Source organism: Hemiscyllium ocellatum, chromosome 10 (genome assembly GCF_020745735.1).
Source record: "Hemiscyllium ocellatum isolate sHemOce1 chromosome 10, sHemOce1.pat.X.cur, whole genome shotgun sequence".
Classification (NCBI taxonomy): domain Eukaryota; kingdom Metazoa; phylum Chordata; class Chondrichthyes; order Orectolobiformes; family Hemiscylliidae; genus Hemiscyllium; species Hemiscyllium ocellatum.
In genome coordinates this window covers 48,249,935-48,275,117 of record NC_083410.1, presented here as the reverse complement: position 1 = coordinate 48,275,117, position 25,183 = coordinate 48,249,935, and the positions used below count along the sequence as shown (strand labels likewise).

Below are 25,183 nucleotides of genomic sequence, written 5' to 3'. Positions count from 1 at the left end.
GTAGGTTCTCCAATCCCTGGTTTCCCACTGCCTTTCGCCACATTTATGTTTTCTCTTTTTTGCTTTTATGCTATCCACAACTTCCTGAGTCAGCCGTGGTTGTCTCATCCTCCATGTACATGCTTCTTTTTCCTCAGAATGATTTTTTGCAGTGTCTTCCGAATTACTCCCACAAACTCCTGCCATTACTGTTCCACTGTCTTTCTTGCTAGGCTCTTCTCCCAGTCAATTTTGGTCAGCTCCTTCATGCCTCTGTAGTTGCCTTTATTCACCTGTAATGCCATTACATCTGATTCCACCTTCTCTCCCTCAAAACTCCAATAGCACTCCGGATGCAACATAGTGCTTCATTCGAAACAAAAGGCTAGCTTTGGGAAAAAAAAACAGACATTCTGCAGGTTATAGTCACCTTGACATGTAAAACTTCATGGACCTGCCATTACTAATTATTTTCCTATTCAACATTGGAGGCTTTTTGGTACCTCCATGTGATTGAACGATGAAAAGGAGCAAACACAAATTGCTGGAAAAATTCAGCAGGTCTGGCAGCATCTGTGGAGAGAAATCAGAGTTAATGATTCGGGTCGAGTGAGTCTTTAATGAAAAGGAGCAACCCTGCTTCTTTCTCTCAGATGTATTGTTCTACATGTAAGGAACTTATACATCTTTTTAATAACAAAACTTGATAAATTTATTCAGGTGAATTGAATCTGAATTATAAATACTGTTAGACGTCTGGGTCTTTAAGTTTCATTAAACCTTTTGGTACAAATGATAATGCTGGGTAATAAACATTTGAATTTTATTGAAAGTAATGTGATCTATTCTGCCAGTATATTTACTGAAACTTTTCTCACTATCTCCTTTCTTCATTTACCTGTAGAAAGTGATCAGCCAGGTTTATCCAGTGATAGTGACTTGCTGTCACTGACAGTGGACGGGGATTCACTCACTGAATGGGATGATGGAATGGCATCAAATAGAAGTTCCCCAAGCAGATTTACGAAGCATAGTTCCTCCCCTGAACCTACAAGCTCAGCTGCCGTTCTTCCTCAGGAGAGGAGCCAGGATGGCGCGGAAGGAGGCAGAGGCTTGTGGTCACAACCAGTTGGAAGTCTCAAATGTAGAACAGGGAAAGGTGATTACTTGACAAAGGCAGGTGACCAGATAAAGCTGGCACTGCAGAAGGAAGCCGAACAAGATTACGAAGCTGCCTTCAATTTCTACAGGAATGGAGTTGATCTACTACTTCAAGGAGTTCAAGGTAACGATCAACAAAGATTTTGGAGGATTTTTGATTTTCATGTATACCTTCGGTATTTCTGTATAAAACCAACAATGAATTCTAGAGATACCTTACCTTAACTTCTGACCGTTTTAAAGCATCTAAAATTGTCAACATGTTACACAGGCCAAGGTTTAAAATTCTGCAAATGTAGCTGTCTTACTTCTCCAGTGGACACTGTATGTACAGTAAAAACGTGAAGTCACTATTGTCCTTTTAGGGCTATTCTTCCATTGGAGAGATACGACTGGTGGTGGTTTAACCTGAGGCTCACCGTGCTTCCAGGTGAGGGGCGAGATTAAGAAGGTGGCACCTTTATGGTAACCCTGGCTGGTCTGGGAATTGAACTCACTGTGGTGGTGTCACTATATATTAGAAACCAGCTGTACACTAACTAGCTGCATATATCATTATGTTATAAGACAGAGTAAAACACCTCTTCAGTTCCAGCAAATGTCTCTGTTCTCGCTGGGAAACAGCATCTCTAATTACATCAGCCAGCATGTGGCCTCTTTGGGCGAGATCAACAATTTTAGTGTCAAATGAGGGACTTTTTTTTATATGTCAGACTTGCATTTCTTGTATTCATTCATTTTTTTTTGAAGAGCATTTCAGTGTTAAGAATTCCTCTGTAAAAGTCTAGAATGAAAAGTGCCTTTGTAATTCTGGGCATGCTCTTCACTTCCAGCCTGTACCTTGCATCCTCATCCCTTGTCACTTCTAGTTTTACTCCTGGCTCTTTTTCCATCCCATTTAGTATCCTCTTGAAACTTAGGATTTCTATGAAACCTATCTGATGCTTCCTAATTCCCACCCCAATTAATGACATGTCCTGAAATCCTGTGCTAGCAGATACTGTTGTGCTGCCTGTAGTTGCTGGTAATTTTGAAATAAAAATAGACACTGCAGGAAATACGCAAGTCTGACTGCGTTGATGGCGAATAAACTGGGGTTAACATTTCAGATCTTTCCCCTTTTGCCATAACTAATATCTATAGAAATACAGCAGGTTTTGAACAAATGAAAGGATGGTGTGTCGGAAGATCAGAAAAGTCTTCCATATGGTGTAGGACAGGAGAGAGAAAATCACAAAAGATGTTATGGTTTCAAGGTGAAATGCCATAATACAGAGGAATCTCAATGATCGGATATTCAATTGTCTGAATATCAGATCATCCTGCAAGATCACAAGGTCCCGATTATTGTTTTTAAAAAAAGTGTTATCTGGCCCTCAATTATCTGGAATTTGATTAACCGAACAAAATATTTCCCGCCTGTGTCCTTCAGATCGTTGAGGTTCCTCTGTAATGGGATACTTTAGTATTAACAGATCTACATCAGAGAGCCATTTTTTGTGACTATTTCAAGAGTTATTGAGAAATCAAACCAGCAGTAAACTGATTTCTACCTGTCAATTGTAATGACCCTGATATCTTTCAATGAAAATTGTCTGTGGCACCTAGCATTGAGCTAAGTAAATATCTCTTGATTCATTAACTCTGCTTTCTGTCCACAGATGCTGCCAGACCAGTTGAGTTTCTGCAGCATTTTTTTGTTTTCAGATTTCTAGTATTTGCCATGCTTTGATTTTATTCTGTTTTTTGATAAATGTATAATAGGGTAGTTAATAGAATAACTTGTGTAAAATGTTCACCCCTTTGCTGCTCGATCATGAGGAAAAACTTGCGAATTGTAAAGACTTGCTTGATTTGACTGGAGTCTTGGGAGAAATTTTGTAGAATGTTTCCTTCTTTGATTTGAAAGAGAGGAAGGGCAATTTCAGGGAAAGGTGGATTGTACATACTGTACAGCAGAAGCTTCATTAGTGCTTTAAAAATCTGTTTCTTGTTCACTGTTTTCTAGGGCACAGTCTAATGCCCTCCATGTGGTGTTGAAGTAGGAAGGTGACGGTAGAGCATTCCCATCTATTTCCTCCATCTACCACAATTAAATTAATAATGGGAGGGTCAGTAGAACTGCTTTTCTGCTGTGCCCTTCGTTTGTTATGTAGGTGATTTACTCAGTTTGACTACATGCAGTTGTGTATGCATCAGATTCCTCATTCAAAGCCACTTGGTGCCTGATCAAGAGATCTAGCATCAGCAAGTGGGACCCTACCATTGCTGACCCCACCACCCCCTTCCCTCCCATCATCCTCAGCTGTGCTGTGGGTCCTAGACTTCAGTAGATGCTATACTGGCTTTAACCACTATCTCCCTAATACCAGCCTTTGTTCAGCTGGCAGCTTCTGGCACATATGACTTTTACCCCTGGGTCCCATGATCCTGGGGAAGGCTTTCTGCCGTACAGTTGTCTGAATGATGCTGACATTTGCGGAAGACCCACCAAATTAGGTGACATGGGCTTTTTGCCATTCTTCAGCCAGTGGATGAGTGCTCCGCTGCTTGCATTCAAACTAGTGCCTTGGCCTTGCAAGATATTTTTAAAAACTCATTTCTTAGCATGTATATAGTTGTCAACACTTTGACTGTGGAAATCATCCATTCAGAATGGATTTAGTGGGCGGCACGGTGGCACAGTGGTTAGCACTGCTGCCTCACAGCGCCTGAGACCCGGGTTCAATTCCCGACTCAGGCGACTGACTGTGTGGAGTTTGCACGTTCTCCCCGTGTCTGCGTGGGTTTCCTCCGGGTGCTCCGGTTTCCTCCCACAGTCCAAAGATGTGTGGGTCAGGTGAATTGGCCATGCTAAATTGCCCGTAGTGTTAGGTAAGGGGTAAATGTAAGGGTATGGGTGGGTTGCGCTTCGGCGGGTCGGTGTGGACTTGTTGGGCCGAAGGGCCTGTTTCCACACTGTAAGTAATCTAATCTAATCTAAAAAAAAAGAATGGCTAAGATTTTCATTTCCCACTATATTATGAGCCTCAATTTGTTTAATATCAACACTGATTTCTGACTGTAGTTTTTTAAAAAATATTTTTGTTGCTTGCTGGTTAATAATCCAGTCTGGTTATAGTTCCTGGAAAGGAATATCTATTTGTTCCACTTTAAGGTGAGACTTCTTTTTCAAAGTAGTCTCTATTTTCCCTGTTGTAGGGTCCCTATTTTCACTACTGAATACTATTTCTCATTTAAATCATTTTGGTATCCTGTTGCTTTTCGGAGTGCTAATTTGGAACATCAGCTGGAAACCTTGTGGGAATTATCACAGTTCCTTTTGTCTCCATTTAAAATTCCTTTTATACCCAGTTTAGTTCAGTTTAGTTCTTCATGATAGCAGCTGCAGTCCTACTTAATGTTTCAGGTGTGGACAGGTGTTCATATCTTGTCCCAAATGAATGTTGCATTTGAATTGAATCTGGTTCAGTTGTGATTCCATCTAACATTTTGAGTTGGTAACCAGGGGGCTTTGTGGTTTCTTAGACACATTGAGTGAGTGAGCAAATATATGACAGATGCTGAACAATGTAGCTAAATGTGAAGTACAGAAAGGCTGAGTATTATTTAAACAAGGGTATGTTAGGAAATGTGAATGTACAAAGGGAAGTGGATGTCGCTGTACACCAGTCAATGAAAGTAGACAGGGAGGTGCGGCAAGCAATTTGGAAGGCAAATGGTATGCTGGTCCTCCTTGCAAAAGGATTTCAGAAGCAGGAATGTCTTCATGGCCCTAGTGAGATCACACCTGGAGTATGGCATCCCTACCTAAGGTCATATTTGTCATAGAGGGAGTGCAGTGAAGGTTTATTGGGTGGTAGGATTGTCTTATGAGGAGAGATCCTGGGCCAGTATTCACTAGTTTAGAAGGATGAAATGGAATTTGATTGAAACGTATACAATTCGAACAAAGCTACACAGTCTAAGTGTAGGTGGATGTTTTCACTGGTTGGGGAGTCTAGAACTGGGTGAGTCTTGGGATACAAGGTAGGCAATTGAGCTGAGGAAAAGTTTTTTTTTCCCCACTCAAAACGTATTGAACATATGGAATTCGCTAACATAGAGGTCAAGTTATTGTAAATATTCAAGAAGGGGAGAGATACATTTTTAAAGTTTGAAGGTATAAATGGGTTTGGGGTGAAAGTAGGAATGTGTCATTGACTGAGAGCCATAGAGTGTGGAAACAGGCCGTTCGGTCCAACCAGTTCATGCTAACTATGTTTCTAAACTAAACTAGCTCCTATCTGCCTGCACTTTGCTCATATTCCTCTATGTCCTTACCTATTCGTGTATATATCCAAGTGTCTTTTGAACATTGTAACTGTACCTGCATCCACTACTTTGTCTGGCACATCATTCCACACATGAACCACTCTGCTTTTCACAAAAAAAGTCCTTTTTGTTTTTGAAACTCCCCCACCCTAAAGGAAAAAAACGCTTGTCATTCATCTATCTGTGCCCCTCATGATTTTATAAACCTCAATAAGGTCACCCTTCAATTCCTATGCTCCTGTGAAAAAGGTCCCAGCCTTTTCAGTCCATTTTTATATCTCAAACACTCCAATACCAGCAACATGCTCGTAAGTCTATTCTGAACCCCTCTAATTTAAGAATATCCTTCCTACAACAGGGTGACCAGCACTGCACACTGTACACTAGAGGAGGCCTCACCATGTCCTGGAAAATTTCAACAAGATGCCCCAACTCCTATACTCAAAGGCCTGAGCAATGAAGGCCTATGTGCTAAATGCCTTCTTAATCTACCTGTGAAGCAAATTTCGAAGAATTATGTATTTGAACCTCTCAGTTCTACAACACTACCCAGTTCTACCATTAATTGTATAAGTCCTGCCCTTGTTTGTAATACCAACATACAACACCTCACAGAATCGGCCACAATCCTATTGAATGGCAGAGCAGGCTCAAAGGGCTAAGTGGCCTACTGCTATTCTCTGTTTCTGTTTTGATAACCTGGCATCAAATGTTCTCTTATGATTTTGACACCATCTTGTAATGAGTTGTTTTCAAGTAGAATTGGTTGCTTGATTGGATTGCCCAGAAACAGCACATTGTTTGTTATAACTGATGAAGCAAAGAAGAGTTGATTCCACAGCACAACAATGTGCAATTGCATATATAGTGCATTTCACATGTGTAAACATTCCAAAGTTTTTCATAAGATTCAAAGGGAAAATTTGGACACTTGCGAGTTGTGATAGGAGGACCAGTCTAAGGGTGAGATTGAAGGGGTAGCAGAAACAGAAATTGCTGGAAAAGCACAGCAGGTCTGGCGGCATCTGTGGAGATAAATCAGAGCTAATGTTTCTGGTTAAGTGACCCTTGCTCAAAACTGATTGTAGCTAGGAAAATGTTGGTTTATATGCAGAAGATAGGATGATGGGAGGGGGTGGGCATAAGGAGGAAAGTATGGATGGGGATAGAACCCAAAGAGAGAGAAGAGAAGAAGAGCAGTTGGACAGGCAAAGGAGTGAGTAACACCTGGCTAGGAGGGTGAATAGCTGTTAGTGGGGACTGTTGGTGGCTAACAATAGCTTGTATGTAATAAGACTGTGATAACAAGGCCTGATGTGTGAGGGTTGGGGTAAGGACATGGGAGACACTGTTCAGTTCTAAAATTACTCAACTTGATATTGAGTTCAGAAGGCTGCAGGCTTCCCAATTGGAATATGAGGCGCTGCTCTTCCAGCTTGCACTGAGCATCGCTGGAGCACAGCAGCAATTTCTGTGTTGTTTCTGATTTACAGCATCTGCAGTTCTTTTGGGTTTATGTTGAAGGGGTAGGTTTTGTGGGGGCTTGAGCTGAGAAATTGTGGATTTGGAGAGTGGGATGGGTGTCAAGCTGGCTGAAGGCTCTGCAAATGATGATGAATTGGAAGGAGGTGGGTGGCATAGGCAATAGACTGAGTGTGAGAGCTGGGGTGTGAAGGTTGCAGAGTTAATGAGGATTTGGGTAGCCTCAGTAGTTATCATGTTTTCTTGTCAAATTTGTTTTTAGTTTTGCCAATGAAATTTTATTTGGATACATTTGCAATGCTTTAGTTCAGCAGTGCAAGTTGTATCTAATGAGTACACAGTAAAACTTGATGCATAGTATTATCATATGAATGGAACTTATTATGGGCTAGTTCATAAAGCACCCATTTATGTTCTACATTATTGTATCTTTGCAAATCCAAGAAAAATGACTGAAATACTTATTTCAATTGTAAGTGGAATATCTGGTTATTGATGATGAAAGTTGGTTTAAATATACAGTACAGTTGCGGTATGCAAATATAAGTGTACTTTGCACATAAATTAACCAAATGGGTCCCATTTTAATAGGAGCACCAGGCAGTACAGTACATTTCAGAAAATGTTTTTCAATTAATAGACTAATTGTAATCATTAGTATAACTACTTGAAAGTAAATGGGCGCACTTTCATAGAATTTACTGGAGCTTTTAGTAATTCTGCTTGTAGTAATGATAGAGGGAAACATTGTTGTGTGCACTTTGTGAAACTTCAGTTGTGTGAGAACTGCATTAGTTGAACCATGGCAAGTTATGACTGCCCTTTTTTTGTGCCGAATACACAGAAAATCATTACTTGCGCACTATATCAAACATAAAGCTACAGTATCATCATTTAGAAGAAAACAGCTATAATTATGATCACATGCATGGGCTCAGTATTAAATGCGTTAATTTAGTATGACACGTTAATTACCTGCTTCTCCAGATGTTTAGTGTATTGTTGTGCACGCAGTTTACAAAATAATTATAGTAAAGTTGAATAAAAACAAAATAAGCGGGTGGTTTCTTGCCTTAATATTTTCATTCAAGTGAAACCATATGAGTCGCAGCTGCACAGACACTAATGCAAGTGAATTGTTACAGAAACAACACAAGTTGCCATTAGGAGGCTTTTGTCCAAATGTGTCCCCAGTCGATTTCATCCTATCGTACATTTATTTCAATCTCCCCACCGCAGATACTCTCTGAGATGATTTCAAAGACCTTGTTTTTACTTCGCGTGTGTTTGTAGTAAAATATGAAGCTTGCAGGGGGATAGAACAGCAGAGTTTGAAACCAATATAAATGCTTGTTCAATTTGCTTTGTGAATTAATTTTTAACAGCTTTGAAGTTTGCTGCATGACCTGTATCATAGGGAATAATTAAAAAAAAATGTAATTACACAAATCTCCACCTAGTTCTGGATAGATTGCTTTTATTCCTCCAAGGGATGAGGGTGTTCTAACAAGGCTACCATTTGTTGGCCATCCCTAATTGCCTGTGAGATGCTTGTGGTAAGCAGCCTTGTTGAACTACAGCAGTCCATGTGTTCTACATATGTTCACAATGTTGTTGGGAAGAGAGATGCAAATTTTGGCAGAGCTACAGTAAAACATCATTGTACTCCGCTTGGCCACATCTGTATGGCAAAGCGAAGGTTATTCTAAACAACTAAGAGCTCCTCTGGATGTTACATTAAACGCGTAGGTACCCTCTCCAAATGGGCATTTCTATTGACAAGAGCCAAAGCTACCGATGTCAGCAAGTTAGACCGTAAAAAATAGGAACAGAGAAGGCCGTTCAGCCTTTCGGGTCTGCTCCACCATTTAGGATTATGGCTGTTCTGACATTCCTCACACTTACATTCCTGCCCTTTGCATATAATCCTTGATTTCCCTTGGGATCAAGAATCTATCTATCTCAGCCTTAAATATACACAAGGATATTGTTCCCATGGCTCTCTCTGACAAGGAGTTCCAAAGACTTTCAATCCTCTGACTGAAGAACTTCTTCCCTCATTTCAGTCTTAAATCGGCATCCCTTTATTCGGACGCGATGCCTTTTGGTTCTAGACTCCCAGGGGACCAAACCTCCTCTCACTATTTACCCAGTCAAGCCCTTTACGAATCCATATGTTTCGATGCAATTATTCCTCATTCTTCCAGACTCCATTGAGTAGAATCCCAACATGTTTAGCCTTTTCTCACAAGATGATTCCTCCATACCAGGGATCATCCTCGTGAACTTTCTTTGAACTGCCTCGAATGAAATGATACATTTCTTTAAATTATGGGATCAAACTGTCCACAGTAATCTACTTGTAGTCTTGACAGCACCTTGTACAGTTACAGTAAGACTTCCCTACTCTTATACTCCAATGCCCTTGAAATGAGGGCCATCATTCCATTAGCCTTCCTGATTGCTGCTGCAATTGTGTGCTAGCTCTGTGTTTTGTGCGTAAGTATCCCCAAGTCCCTTTTGTGTTGCAGTTTTCTGTAGCTTTTCTCCATTTAAGTAATATCTGTTCTTTTGCTAACCCTTCAAGAAGGAACTTCACATTTTTCCAAGTTAAACTTCATTTGCTAATTTCTTGCCTATTTCTTAACTTATGGATATCTCTCTGTAAACTGTGTGTATCCCTCTCACAACCTGACTTTGTACCTATTTTCGTCATCTGCAAATTTGGCTACAGTACATGAGCTTCCTTCCTCCAAGTCATTCATATAACTATAATTGGGCTAATCGGCCTACAGTTACCCGTTCATCACCTCACGTTTTGAATAGGGCTGTCACCTTAGCAGTTTTCCAATCCTCTGGTACCTCTCTAGAATTGAAGTTATTTGATTATTAAGATAATCAGTGACACGCTCTGACCTGCTCTTGTTGAGTATGCACAGTGCTTTTCAGTAGTAGTCACTGGAAGACAATTTGGAATAGGAATCTAAGCTGATATTCTTTTTCTTAAGTGAGCCCAAAGGTGCTAAAGGACTGGTGTAGTGTTCTGCATGATCTTTCTGGCCAAGATCATCAAATTAGCACAAACTGGGAATTGAATCTGGGTTTTTTTTTTATGGTTATGTCTTTAAACCATATGTAATGATACATTATCCACAAGCCATGCGTGCCTATGAATTTGTAAATTTTAGTATAGCCAAACCTTAATTTGCACCAGGGTAACTTAGTTTGAATATATTAAGATGCTTAACCCTGCTAATTTTCTTACGGAAACCTGTTCCCCTAGAATGTGATGAGCTGAACAAGGCACCTGTATGCAAATAACTGATATTGTGTCATTTACTCCTGTAATCTGTTCTCTTGTACATTCTAAAGTTCAAGTGTGCCACTCTGTAAGCTAATTGTTTTAACTGCTTTTTTATATTTGGAAGACCATAAAAGCACTATTTTCTTAAGACAATTTTCTACCTATGGCTTCTAGTAGGCATTTTTTTAAGGCAATTGCTTCAGTAATGTCTATGTTGGTATGAAACAACAACATCATTCATTTCAATAGCTCCTTTCTCATCGCAAAAACATCAGACATCAATAAAGTGGTTGCTGCAGCAAAGCAGAGAATTAGGACAATTAAGACCAACAGGTTGGGCAAATTGGTGGATTTTAATGCAGGCCAGAAAACGGTGGGGTTGGGCTAGAAACCCAGAAGACTTGAGGCACAATGGCCATTGACAGTGTAAAGAACAAGATGTGCAAGAAGATAGAATATTACTGTGACGATCTGTTTTATTTGCACTTGCAAGCTTTTTTTCTTTTTACAGTTGATTTTAAAACAGAAGTAGAATGCAGTAAAATGAAGTGAATAAATGGGTGCATGTTGCTCAGAATCTGTCCATTTTCTCAAGTATAATATATTTTGGTGTTACTTGGGTCTCTATTCCAGTTTAACAATGTTACTTGGTATGGACAATATTCTGTAAAATAACATTTGACTAGAAAGTCTGGGTTTTTTTTGTGTTCTTTGCTCTATGCTTCAGTAGTTGTTTTTACTTTCCCATAAAATCTGCATGCTATGGAACCCAGGGTGGAATTGCTAACCCTCCTTTTGGTCAGTGATTTTCCACTGGCATGAGTCAGCATAATGGTGAAACACCCCTCTTTCCCCCAAACCACCAATTCAAATCCCCAATCCCCATACCCTTACTGCACCCTCCTCACACCTCTCCAAACACTACCACCCCATACCCTCTCAAACACACACGCACACACACACACACACACACACACACACACTCTTCCCCATCCAAACACACCCATTCCCCCATCACGCTCTCCCTACGCACGCAGCACAGCCGTTCTATTGCCTGCTCCATATTTAACCAAGCATGCACTAATCAAGCTATCTGATTGCTCGGCAGGGATTCAGTTCCTGGGGGAATCTCAACTTCCCACATTCCAGCAACTTTTATGAGTTTACAGAATGGGCAGCCTCTCCCTCCAGCCCTATTTCCAAAGCAGTCAGTTAACTTAAAATCCAGGCCAATGTGTTCCTCATTTATTTGGATGTTGTGTCTAAATACTTTGTCTTGTCATTTCTTTTCATTTTATGTTTTGGTATAAATGGCTTCTAGTTATATCCATTCTTTCCAGAAAGAAATGGATCTTTGAGGCCTTGTAAAAAAAAAAGTGAACAATTTGTTCTATGAATTTGTACTTGGGAGTTTGCCAATATTTTTGGAAAACGTTCCTCCTTTTAAGACTTGAGCTACATGACTGTAGAACAGTTGGTTAATGTTGAGAATGCTTTCAGTGCTGTCCTAAATAAATTAGATTTCTACCTGGGCTCAATCGACTGAAGTCTTCTTCACACAGAGGTTAAGCACAAATTCTCAACCAGTTACATTTGAGGAGACGGGCTATCATTTTTATTCATTCTGCTGCACCTTCCAACCATTAGGGAGTAATGTGCATTTCACCAGTTTCCTCATTTCCCCTCCCTCCACCTTATTCCAGATCCAACCTTCCAACTTGTCACTGCACTCTTGAATTGTCCTACCTGTCCATCTTCATCTGCCTATTGCATTCCCAGCTACCCCCACCCACCCCCCCGCCCCCCAACCGACTCACACCCTTCCCATTTATCTCTCAGCCCCATAGGCCTCCCCCTCATTCCTGATGAAGAACTTATGCTCGAAATGTCGACTCTTCTGCTCCTCTGATCATACCTAACCTGCTGTGCATTTCCAGCACCGCACTCTTCAACTAAGAACTCCAGCATCGGCAGTCCTCACTTTCTCCTCTGCTGGATTATAATCCAGCAAGAAGAGTTATTCATCCTTGGAAAGACTTATATTTTCATCTGATTATTACCACCCTAGGGGTGAAGATCAAAATATTCCCCTTTTAAATGGTGTTTCAGTAGCTTGTCAGTGTTATTAACAACACATTTCCTGTCAGCAGAATTAACAATAACTTCTAGTAAATAACCTTGTGATAGCCTTGATAGCAATCACTAAGGTTGGATTTGAGGGCCGTATTATAAAGGATGAACTAGACTCTGAGCAGAGGAAACTTGTGGTTTCCATCTGGGTTCCTGCAGGAGCAACTCTACCATTTATTTGGTCTGTGGGGACAGTTAATAAATCTACCTGTTTGGGTGTTCTCTGAACTGGTGAGGAAAATTATGAAAGATGCTTCATCCAGGCCTTTACTGAAGATTGTAGTTAAATCTTGATTATTTCATTAAGACCCTGCGTATGTAAGTAAGAACTTGTCAGGTTTTAGTGGATTGATGTCAGCCACTAGATCAGATTAAAATTCAGAAAGACAAGTACCTAGCATCTTTCTGGAGCTAAATGGTGAATCCTAAAAGCTAGGAAAGAGAGCATATTGGAAAAAGATTCTTTGATTATGTGGCAAGGTAGATTGCAGTGGTGAAATCTCTTTTTTTTTTCCTTCTTGTTTTTCTCTCTGATGGCTTTTGTTTCCAGCAGCAGTCACTGAACAGTGACCGTCATATACAGCATGGAAACAGATCCTTTGGTCCATGAGTCAATGCTGGCCATTTTCCCAAACTAAACTAGTCCCATTTCTTCTGTTTTAATTGCCTCTCTTACTGGTTTCTTTGCAGAGACTAAACTGCCAACAGTTCAGGGTCTTATTCTCTTTGTGAAGTCTTCTGGAATAAATGATGCAATACATGTGTTAATGAAATAAGGTGAGGATTTGAGGTTGTTTTAGTTGTGTCCCTTTCATCCATGTTTCTAGATTCAATTCGTTATGTTTTCCATAAAAGTTGAAATTAGGCCACTAGCTCATCGAATCTGCTCCGCCGTTCGATCATGTTTCAACCCCATTTTGCCACTTTCTCCCTGTAATCCTGGATTCCTCATGGCAATCAAGAACTTATCCATCTCTGATTTAAATATACGCAATAACCTGGCCTCCACAGCCTGCGGTGGTAATGAATTCCACAGATTCACCACTCTAGCTAAAGAAGTTTCTCCTTATCTCCATTCTAATGGACCTTCCCTTTACTCTAAGGCTGTGCCATTGGGTCCTCGTCTCTCCTGCCAGTGGAAACATCTTCCCAACATCCACTCTGCCATTCGGTATTCGGTGAGTTTCAATCAGATCCCCCCCACATCCTTCCAAACTCTGCGTATAGTCCCAGACTCCTCAAATGTTCCTCCTATTGTTAAGCCTTTCATTCCTGGGGTCATTTTCTTGAACCTCCTCTTGACCCGCTACAGGGACAATGTTCTAAATATGGTCTGAGTCTTATAAAGCCTCAGAAATAAAATCATGAGGGGCATGGATAGGATAAATAGACAAGGTGTCTCCTCCCCCCCCAACCCCCGCCCCGGGATGGGGGAAGTCTGGAACTAGATGGCTGAGGTTTAGGGTGAGAGGGGAAAGATATGAAAGAGACCTAAGGGGCAACCTTTTCGTGCAGAGGGTGATACGTGTATGGAGTGAGCTGCCAGAGGAAGTGGAGGAGGCTGGTACAATTGCAACATTTAAAAGGCATCTGGATAGATATGTGAATTGGGAGGGTTTGGAGGGATATGGGCCGGGTGCTGGATTGGGATATCTGTTTCTGTGCTGTACATCTCTCTGACTCTGACGTGGGCAATTTCTTTTATAGGAGTGTAGTTTGCAGAGCAGATCAACTGCTTGTTTATCTCATTATTGTGTGTGACCATCACATACACAGGGATGTCCTGAGAATGTAAGAGGCACTACAAAATTCAAGGTAGCACAAAATGGGGATACATGTATGGAATGAGTTGCCAGAGGAAGTGGTGGAGGCTGGTATAATTACAATGTTTTAAGAGGCATTTGGATGGGTATATGAATAGAAGGGTTTGGAGGGATGTGGGCCGGGTGCTGGCAGGTGGGACTAGATTGGGTTGGGATATCTGGTCGGCATGGATGGGTTGGACCGAAGGGTCTGTTTCCATGCTGTACACCTTGATGACTCTATGAAATGCATCCCTGCTTTTATATTCTAGTCCTTTCACGATGAATGGCAACATTGTATTTGCCTTCCTAATTACTGACTCAATCTGCAAGTTTACTTTCAGAGAATCCTGGACTAGGTTCCTTGGCACTCCAGATTTCTGAATTTTCTCCCCATTTAGAAAACAGTCCATGCCTCTCTTCTTCTTACCAAAGTGAAGTTTCAGTTTTTTGAAGATATTGAACTGAGTTGCAGAATGTGATGTCACAACACCATTAAAAACTAAGAATTTCTGTGTTTTTTTAAAAAAAGTTTAAATTGGTCACTGGATTTTATTCAGGCTTCCTCTCCCACAGTTTTGATTTCTTTTGGAGATTCCACTGTATTTTGTTGTTACTTCTTTGCCCACTTTCCTAACACCCATTGGCTCTCCTTGATCTAACCTGCTCGATGACTCCTCAAAGAATGGTCACAGATTGGTCAGGCATGACCTCCCCTTGATGAAACCATGGTGACTTTGCCCTATTTTACCATGCACTTCCAAGTATTCAGAAATCTCATCCCTGACAATGGACTCCAAAAACTTGCCATTGACTGAGGTCAGGCTAATCCGCTTGGAATTTTCTGTCTTTTGTGTTACTCCCTTTTTAAACAAGAGGGCAGCATTAGCAGTTTTCCAGTTCTCTGGGACCCTCCCTGATTTTCTGTTGTAATGGCAAATACTGAAAATTGATAATGCTAAAGCAACAGCATAATATACTGAACATTACATCTTAACCACCAGAAATTAATTGAAAACCATGTTTCCACTCCTATGTCTTATGGTTTTATACTTCCTAACAATGTTGCTTTTTGCTCTCTATCCCAGTTGTTTGGAGATGCATGCATTGAGTCACATATTCCTGTAGATGGCAGTAAAGAGTCCATAATCAGCAAGTCAAGTATGTTTTGTGTTTCTGAACCACAGAACAGCCTGAGCTTTGTTTGCAGAATTCAAACAAGTAAAAGTGACTGCTGAAGCAAAGATAACTATCTTGTTACTGGTCATGTTTTGTGGTTGATGTGCTTGGAAAAATCTGTTGTCTGTTCTGCACAACCTGCTACTAATAGCCTGCCTCTGTAATGAGCGTCACGTCAACCTACAAAATCTGCAGAGCTAACTGAAATCTTAGACCAGCAGTCAACTCCAAAAAAAATCACAACTGTGGGAGAGGGAACATGAATAAAATCCTTTGACCAAGGTAGCTGAATAGTTTAAACATTATTAGAAAGACCATTGAAATTCTTTAGTTTTTACTAGTGTTGTGACATCACGTTCTGCAACTCAGTTTGATTTCTTCCAAAAACTGAAACTTCATGACCACCTATTATCGATGAAAATAATTAGTTACAAAGGGATTAAAGTGCATCATAATCTTTGTAATTTAAGCTGCAGCACTCCCCCATTGTTACATTAAATGTATTGGACGATGAAGTTATCACCAAAGCATATAAAGAAGCAACTTTTGACATTTTGCTGTGGGAATAGGCTGCAATATATGATTTCTTTCCAGGTAGATTTGTTTGGATGTATAATAATAAATTTTCTTAAAAAAAACCTTGCTGTTAAGTTTTTCTTCCAGCACTTTAAAGTGTATTGAAATTCTGGTTTTGAATCTTTAATTATGGCAAGTGGCAGCAATCTTGTATATTAAGTGTTTTCTGCAGTCAGAATTAGTTATTCTTAAATTCAGATTGAATATTTTAAATTAGATGCAATGCTGAAATCAAAATTAACCTCTGATTTTGCACTCTTGGCTGTTTGTGCTGAATCCCATTCTCTCTAAGAGTCTGCCTCTCTATAGCTCTGTACAATAAGCTTTATCTATTTGGAGCAGTTGGTATTTGTTTTGTCGTTTATTCATTTGTTTGTTATTGTTTGCTACAGTGGTTATTTGGGGTTGCAAAAATTTCACTTTCAATCACCCTGGAAATTTATAAGAGGAGACAAATTTCAATAACTTCCTGATTCACTGATTGGAGAGGAGAGCTGTCCCCAGGCAGTGAGTCTGGGAATGGTCAAAAGTGGAAAATTCAGAATGCCCTTTATTCTACCTTCAGATTTTCAAATCCACAGGAATCTAGGTAACAATGCAGAATATTATTATTGTAATGCACTACAGTTAAGTTTCACATTCTGCATCTTTGCCATTCCTGAATTTGCTAACCCACATGAAGCATTCTTCCCCTTGTATCAGTGTTCATGTTCTGATATTTATGCGTCACAAATGTCAGTTTGATTTTCTAAAAGGAAAACTGACAAATAACTGGCATCATATAGGCAATAAAGGGGTCATTGTGGGATAAACTGTATCCAGCTATGTCATTATAAGATGTTATCATACGACTTACTGTTGTTTTGATCTCAGGCAAGATACCAATTGATGATTGTCTTCAGACTTGAATGCACCAAAATATTCAAATCTCTTTTCATTGTTTTGTAATCTATATAATCATCAGCTTGCACATGTTTGATTCTGCAGTCTCTAGTTAATATTGGTCACCGTGTGCTGATCCCCATCTTGCAATCAGCTATTGCTTTCCTGAGGAACTGTGATTCAGATTGTTGTTATTCTTCTAATAGCTGGCCAGACCTGCAGGGGCAGGGTTTGCTCTCCAGGTGTGTGTTTTCTGCTTTAAGAATGATATAATATCTGCTCTTTTAGATTTTATTTTACAAATAAAGCGATCAATCTCCGATTTTCAATCTCTGAGCTTCTTAATATGCATGAATGTGCCTTCTTATCACCATATTAGTGGCTTTTTTTGTTTCACCCATTTAGCATAAGTGCCCTTACAACATAATGAATGCACTGTTTCATAATGGCTTGCATCTTGGATGATTTATTTATATCCTTAATATATTCACCTGATGTCTACCAAAAATCCAAATGATAATCCAGTGTACCGTTTATTACAGTTTATCAGAACTTTTCAATTCGCTTAGTAAAGGGTATTCCTTCCTATCGATATAATAGTTCTAAATAGTTTATAATGAATACTTTTTAATTAAGTTCATTAATTGATTATTTATTTTGATTTAGAATTAGAATTATAAATTTTGTAGATCAGTTTAAAAATTATTTGTGTGCAAACCAAATTTAGCCTATCTGCTGATGCAAAAGTCCTGAATATCCTTAACAACAGTATATTTCTGGCTTAGTCAAAATGCATTTGAGTCCTGATTGTTGAAGTAACATCCTTGACCTCTGAGCCCATTGTTTTCACCAGGGAAAGTGGAGATGGGCTGTACTTTGTGCATCTGCATTTTATGAAGGCATTAAATTGCAGCTGCCTTTAAACAGATCCAAATTTCAACAATGGAATTTACAAAACAGAATTTACAGACCTTACAGGTGACTATCTAAAAATGCTACAATTATTTGAAGAGGTAGGGTACCATTTGGAATTATTAGAAGTAGGCATGCGTGTGCATTAAAATGTGGATAATGGCATTGAAATGGTCAAGCTGCCAAATAAACAGTTAAAGCACTCAAATTTCCAAGCATTAATTTTTTGAAAAGGTTGCTTGCAGTATTTAAAAAATTTGTTTGCTATTTCACTCTATCTGTTGTTAGCCTATGGATATCATTTTTAATTTGTGCTGTATCGCTAATTTCACAATCTACCATTATCACAGTGTGATGCATATCATCAGTTCAAAGTTTGATTGATGGCTAAGTGTTATGGAGTTTTTGAGGTGGAGCTATGAACACGTGCTTCTTTTCATATAGAATTAAGTAACTGAAGTATGTTAACTATGTAATAAACGCTTTATTTTATGCAAAGAATTTTTAAATAGTGAATTCTTAATAGATACTTAAGAATTTTGAGAAGATTTGTAACTCAGGTTGAGGTTCTGGATGTAAATTTGTTCGCTGAGCTGGACCCCATTTACCACCCGCTGAGAAAAAGAACAGGAAATGACATCACAAACCCAAGGAAACTTAAACACAAATAGAAAGCAGGTCATACCACCAGTGCTTCACCAGAGGCTCATTGATGATGTTACCTAGTATAGTGATAAAATGTCTGAAAACAAACCATCTGCCTCTGAGCAGAGTTACATCCAGATACTTAAGAACTTTTAATTCACATGACGTGGATCCTGAGATTGATTCTGAGGTGAGTTGTTATAAAGGATGTAAGATCAATCATTTGTGGGAACTCCGTGATGAGTTGACAGTAGGGGCTATCCGAGTTGATGGAGGAGCATATATTAGCAAAGAGAGCATGAGGGACTAGGATTAGGTGACACGAGGAATATTTGGTCAGGACGGGGGTAGTGGTATAGATCTGAGGGCTTTTTTTCTTCTTCTATTGTTACTCCAAGAGTAGTGAAGCCTCAGATCAGAGACGAGTGCTTCTTATAGCCTGCCTCTGCAGTTGGCAGCTCTAATTATTGTCTCTGCATTCTTTCTGAGCGTGGCGGTCCTGACTCAAGTTAATACCTATTCCATAACGAAAATTTGCCTGTCTGAGGCACTGTATCCTCACTTGAGTTTGAGAAGCAGAACGCTTTCCTGATTTTGGAATTGAAAATTCAAGCTCTATTTATACATAGAAACCCTTCATTAGATGAATAATGCCTCATGTACACCATCATCTGAATAGCTCCATCCAGTGTGATGTCACCATCATTGTGACATTGTTAGAAATACGAGCAGGTGAATTTCAGGTTAAGTATGTCCAAGAGCAGAAGCAGTTCCTGCAAGCATGTAGCAGAGGGGTTAAAAACATGTAGAATGAATTCTATACAATATGCCTGCTTTGAGTTTATCACTAGCTGCTAGACTATACCTAAGCTGCTGACATCACCCATCAGTAACATCATTAAAAGGTGAGCACGAGTTGAGGTTTCTAAAGTTGCTGATGTTTTATCTCCCTTATTCTTCACAGAATCCCAACAGTGAGGAAACAGGCAATTTGACCCAACAAGTTCACACTGACCCTCTGATAATCATAATTTGATAAATGTTGAATGATTCATATCACTGTTAGTGTAGTTATCAACTTGCGTTCTTCCTTTTGTTATTCCTTGAGCTGAATACTTTGTGCGTAGGAATACAGAATGGTGATGCAGAAATACATGGAAATAGCCTTATTCCAAGAAATACTGTCATTCTATGAAGTGTTCTAATTTGGAGATGTAGAGATTGTAGAAAAATATCTAATATGTAATAGTTTATATGTTGTCATATAGATGATTTAACTAGAGTTTAATTCTTAATCTTAAAATAGAATATTCTGATTTAACTCATCCCTCCACTCAAAAATAGCAGTTATGAAATTGGTCTTAATGAATAACTAAATCTCCTGTTGGGAGTTGACTTTCTTTTGGCTGCTGGCCACTGTGCAGGAGAAAGGAAATTGGAGATTCATGATGCCCTTGTGTTGGATGAAGATCTTTGGCATTTCCCTGGAGGAGCATTTAAAGTAGGAAGGGTTGTCTTCTTTCTCACTTTCCTGCTTTATATAAGTTTCATTAGTTAAAATGGAGATTTAAATACACCTCAACTATTGGGAGTTTTGAAAATCATTGGAAGTTCTTTCTCTTCAGTTCTTCACCCAAAGAGAGATCTGCCCTGAGATACCCAAGGAGACTGTCCTGAATCCAGAGGACAGCATAGTTAGGGGGAATAGGTTTCTGATCTCGGCAGCCAAGAATCCTGTAGGCTGTTGCCTATCTGGTTCCAAAGTGAAGGATTGTAGATAGGATTGAAAACAAATTATTGAGGACAGTTGCCTGAGCAGGGAATCGAACTCAGGTCCCTGGTGCTGTGAGGCAACAGTGCTAACCACTGAGCCACCATGCCACTCATTTGTAAGTTTGAGAGCATGTTATCCTGAGGGCATAAGGAATCTGCAAGGGATATAGTTAGTCAGACTGAGTGAAAACAAAATTGATGAAAATAGGAGACAGAGGGTGGTGGAGAGTTGCTCTTCGGACTGAAGGCCTGTGACCAACGGTGCGCCATAAAGATTGGTACTGGTTCCATTACTTTACGTCATTTATATAAATGACTTGGATGTGAATGTGGGGGGAATAGTTAGTAAGTTTACAGATGACACCAAAATAGGTGATGTAATGGACAGTGAAGAAGATTATCTGAGTACAGTGGGATGATGATCAGATGGGTCAATGGGTTGAGGAGTGGCAGGTACAGTTTAATTTTGATAGATGAGGAGATGTTGCATTTTGATAAGGCAAATCAAGGCAGGACTTATACACTTAATGGTAGCGTTCAACGAGTGTGGTGCTGGAAAAGCACAGCGGGTCAGGCAGCATCCGAGGAGCAAGTCAACTGATGTTTTGAGCATAAGCCCTTCATCAGAAATGAGGGGGTGGCCTAAAGGGACTGAGAGATAAATGGGAAGGGGGTGGAGCTGGGGTGGAAGGTGGCTGAGAATGAGATAGGTAGATGAAGTTTGGAACACTTGCCTTCATTGGTCAGTGCATTGAGTGTAAGGGTTAGGAGGTCATGTGGCTGTACAGGACACTGCTCAGGCCACTTTTAGAATACCGCTTACAATTCTGGTCACTCTTCTATGCGATGGATGTTGTTAGACTTGAAAGGGTTCAGATAAGACTGACAAGGACATTGCTGAGTTTGGAGGATTTAAGTTATAGGGAGAGTCCAGATAGGCTGTGGACTTTTCCCTGGAATGTCAAAGGCTGAGGGGTGTAGATAGAGATTTACAAGATCACCTCCCTGGGCTGGGGGAGTCAAACATTAGAGGGCATGGGGAAAGATTGAAAAGGAACTTAAGGGGCAACTTTTTCATGCAGAGGGTGATGCGTGTATGGATTGAGCCGCCACAGGAAGTGGTGGAGGCTCATACAATTAGAACATTGAAAAGGCAATCTGGATGGTTGTATGAATAGGAAGGGTTTAGGGGAAATGGGTCATGTTTTGGCAAATGGGACTCGGTCAGATTGTGATATCTGATTGGATTGGATGAGATGGACCAAACTGTCTGTTTCTGTGCTCTATGACTCTTGTTATGGACCAGACCAACCCCCTCAAAACATTTCAATAAAGTAGCCCGGACCCTAACTTTGCCAGTTGTTGTAAGCAGGTGTAAAGTGGATATTCCAGGAGGGATGCAGCTGCCCCAGCCACTTAGTTTTAAACAAAACAGAATTTATTTACAAGATTACAGAGTGATACAAAAGGAGAATAGAATGTAGACTGACTTAAACTATTGAAAATCCAACAGATTATCCCAACTTAATGATGCTGTTCCAAATACTTGTTTTGAATGTTTATGGGAATTATTACAAGTTCTTACAGGAGAGATGTCAGAGAGAGGGAGGATCAGCATAGACCTGCTTCTTTGGGTTCAGCCGCTTCACAACAGACTACCGGTTAAAACCAAACCAAACCAGAGAAAAGCTGAGCTGGGGGAAACTGGCCACTCCCCTCTAATTGTACAAGTGTTTTTTTTAAACTTACAAGCTGTTTGCCTGAGGCAGTATCAAACTGACCCTAAAACCCTTCAAACTTAGACCTCCTGGAGTCTGTGTTTGGGCATATGATGGAATACTCCCCACTTGCCTGAATGGGGGTAACTCGCCAACGACTCTCAAGCTTGACACCATCCAGGGCAAGGCAACCTTCTTGATAGGTGCAGCATCTGTTTCCAACGCCACTGACACTCAGTAGTCACAATATGTACTATCTACAAGATGCACTGCAGAAATTCACCAAAGATTCTTAGACAGCACCTTCCAAATTCTCAGTCATTTTCATTTAGGAGGACACTGACTGCAGATCCATGGGAACACCACCACCACCACCACCACCACCACCACCCAAGCCACACTCAATCCTGATTTGGAAATTTATTGCTGTTCCTTCACTGTCGCTGCGTCAAAATCCTGGAATTCCCGCTGTAATGGCATTGTGGGTCAACCCACAGCATATGGACTGCAGTGATTCAAGAAGGCAGCTGACCACCACCACCTCAAGGACAACCAGGAACAAGCAATAAACACTGGATAAAAGCAATAAACACTGACCAGCCAGTGACACTCATGAGTGAAGAAGAAACTGTCTAGTTGAATTACAGGGCAGGCTTGAGGGTCCGAATGACTCTACTGCTGCTCCTAATTTTTATGTTCTGTTGTGGTGGGTTAGGCAACAATTTTCACTTTACAGCTCACCACCTGGTTTCTGTTTGTTCAATATGACAACTGAAGCTTAATCAAAATTGTATCCATTTTTATGTCCATGCCATACACTTTGCTATTATTGGAATGTGTTTGTATGGTGTTAAATGTTGTTTATATGATATCGTTTCCATTGATACTTGCAATAGATATTGAGTATTTTCAATAATTAAATCGGTTCAGTAATAAATCTGCCTCTGTGAGAAACCTGTGAATATGTCTATATCCCCTGCTCCCACTGAGTTTTTTTATTTGTTTTATTTATTTGTTCCCATGATGTGGGTGTTGCTGGTTAAGCATAAGTTTATTACTTGTTTCGCATCAACCTCAGCAGCCATTCTAATGGAAGCACTGTAAGCCCAGTGTAGTTTCTGGTAACACAACAGTAGCAACTTGGCATCTTTTTAATGGAACATACCATCCCATTGCCACACAACTGCTCCACCATCAAACAGAGTGTCATTGGGAGTTATTGGAGCAGAAGAGTGAAAGCTTGCCAATGGGACAAATTTTAAGGGGTGCCTGAAAAAGAGACAGAGTTAGAGAGATGGTATGGTTTAGGGAGGGAATTCTAGAGCTTGGAGTCCAAAGGAAAAAAATTCGTTGGATTCTGGAGAAGTACCAGATGATTGGGAAATGAATGTGACTAGTCAGCAAGGCTTCATGAAAGGGAAATAATGTCTGACTAATTTATTAGAGTTTTTCAAGGAAATCTCAACCAGAGTGGATAGAGGGGAAGCAATAAATGTGTTGTATTTGTGTGTAGAATGGGTTGGACAAAGTATGTTACTAAATGTTAAAATAAGAGCCCGTTGTGTTGGTGTTGGGTTATTGGCATGGGTAGAGAATAGACTAGTGAGAGGGGCTAAGGGGTTCTTTTTCAGGTTGGTGACCTGTGACTAATGGGCCCACAGGGATCCAAAGGAACCACAATTTGTTTACAATATATAATGTACTGATGGAAGAATGTGAATGTACTGCAGGGTAGATTTACAGATGACACAAAAATGGGTGGAAATGCAGGTTGTAAGAGGGCTACAAACTGTTTACTGAGAGACATTGATAGGTCAAGCGAAACATTGGCAATTGAAACGTAGTGTGGGAAAATATGAAGTTGTTTATTTTGGAAGGGAGAACAACTGCACAGAAATGGAGAAAAACTGCAGAAAGCTGCAATGCAAAGGGATCTGGGGACACTTGTACATGAAACTTCAAGTTAGTACACAGGTGCAGCTGGTAATCAGGAAGGCTAATGGAATGCCGGCCCTTATTTCAAGAGGGTTGGAGTACAAGAGTAGGGAAGCCTTACTGCAACTGTACAAGGTGCTAGTGAGACCATGTGTGGAGTACTGTGAACCGTTTTGGTCCCCTTATGTAAGGAAAGATGTAATTTCATTGGAGATAGTTCAGAGATGTTTCACTCAGGTGGATATGGATGGATTGTCTTATGATCAAAACCTAAACAAGTTGGGACGAAATGGAATGCAGAAGAATGAAATGTGACCTCATTAAAACATACCCAGCCAACCTCTTCAAGAGTTTTAAGTGCTGAGAGGATGTTCCTCCTCATAGGAGAGTCTGGGACCGGAGGGCATAACAATGAGGAGCCAATTTAAGACTGAGATGAGGAAAAAGTTCTTCTGAGGTTTGAGTGTCCTTGTGTATATTTGAGGCCAAGATAGATAGGGAAATTGAGGGCTATGGGAAAATACAAAAAGTGAGCAGAAGGAATGTTGGTTCAGCCGTGATCCAACTGAATGGGGGAGCAGGCTCAGGAGGCTGCATGGCCTATTTCTTATTGTGTTAAGACCCAACCTTCAGTGGTGAAGCAAGTAAAATCTGGAATCAGGCCAGACTTCAAATCCTTACAGTGCAGATAGAGGCCTTTTGGCCCATTGACTGTGTACTGATTCTCCGAAGAGCATCCCACACCATCCCTATAACCTCACATTTACCATTGTTAGCTCACCTAGCTTGCATATCCCTGGACACTATGGACATTTGGTATGGCTAATACACCTAACTTGGATAATGTACGTGTCTCGGGATTGTGGGGTTTGAGGGTAAAGCAATGGAGTGTGATAATACTGGTGCCTTTAAGAGATGTGTTTCTTTTGCAGGGGGGTGTCGTCACAGTGGTACCAAAGCATCTCTTTCAGACAAGCAGGTGATAAACAGCTTTGAGTACTCCCTGGGTGTTTTTGTTTTTTCTGTGGATGAAAGGAGTCATGAGTGGATGGGATAGATTCGCACTGACCCACAAAGAATTTTGGTTTTGCTTTCAATTAGTTGAATTGTTTTTTTGCTGGCTGGAGCTGAAATTCTGAGTTCTCACTGCTACAGTGAAGTCTTTAAGAGGCTTCTATTAAAAAAAAAATCAAAAGGGTAGAGGGCGGACTAGTGGCTAGGTGGCTAGCACTGCTGTCTCACAGCACCAGGAACCCAGGTTCAGTTCCAGCCTTGGGTGACTGTCTGTGTGGAGTTTGTACATTCTCCCCGTGTCTGCGTGGGTTTCCTCCAGCTGCTTCGGTTTCCTCCCACAGTCCAAAGATGCGCAGGTCAGGTGAATTGACTGTGCT

The 25,183-nt window shown here is 40.4% G+C and overlaps 1 protein-coding gene across 3 annotated transcripts in view; it reads left to right on the top strand.

Annotated features, from left to right (window-relative positions):
• Window positions 1-25,183, top strand: part of rps6kc1 (ribosomal protein S6 kinase polypeptide 1) — a 176,484-nt gene that overhangs the window by 74,383 nt on the left and 76,918 nt on the right. For all 3 annotated transcript variants that reach the window (XM_060831474.1, XM_060831475.1, XM_060831473.1), the window contains one exon: window positions 884-1,264. In XM_060831474.1, coding sequence (XP_060687457.1) covers window positions 884-1,264 — 381 coding nt within the window. The remainder of the gene's footprint in view (window positions 1-883; window positions 1,265-25,183) is intronic.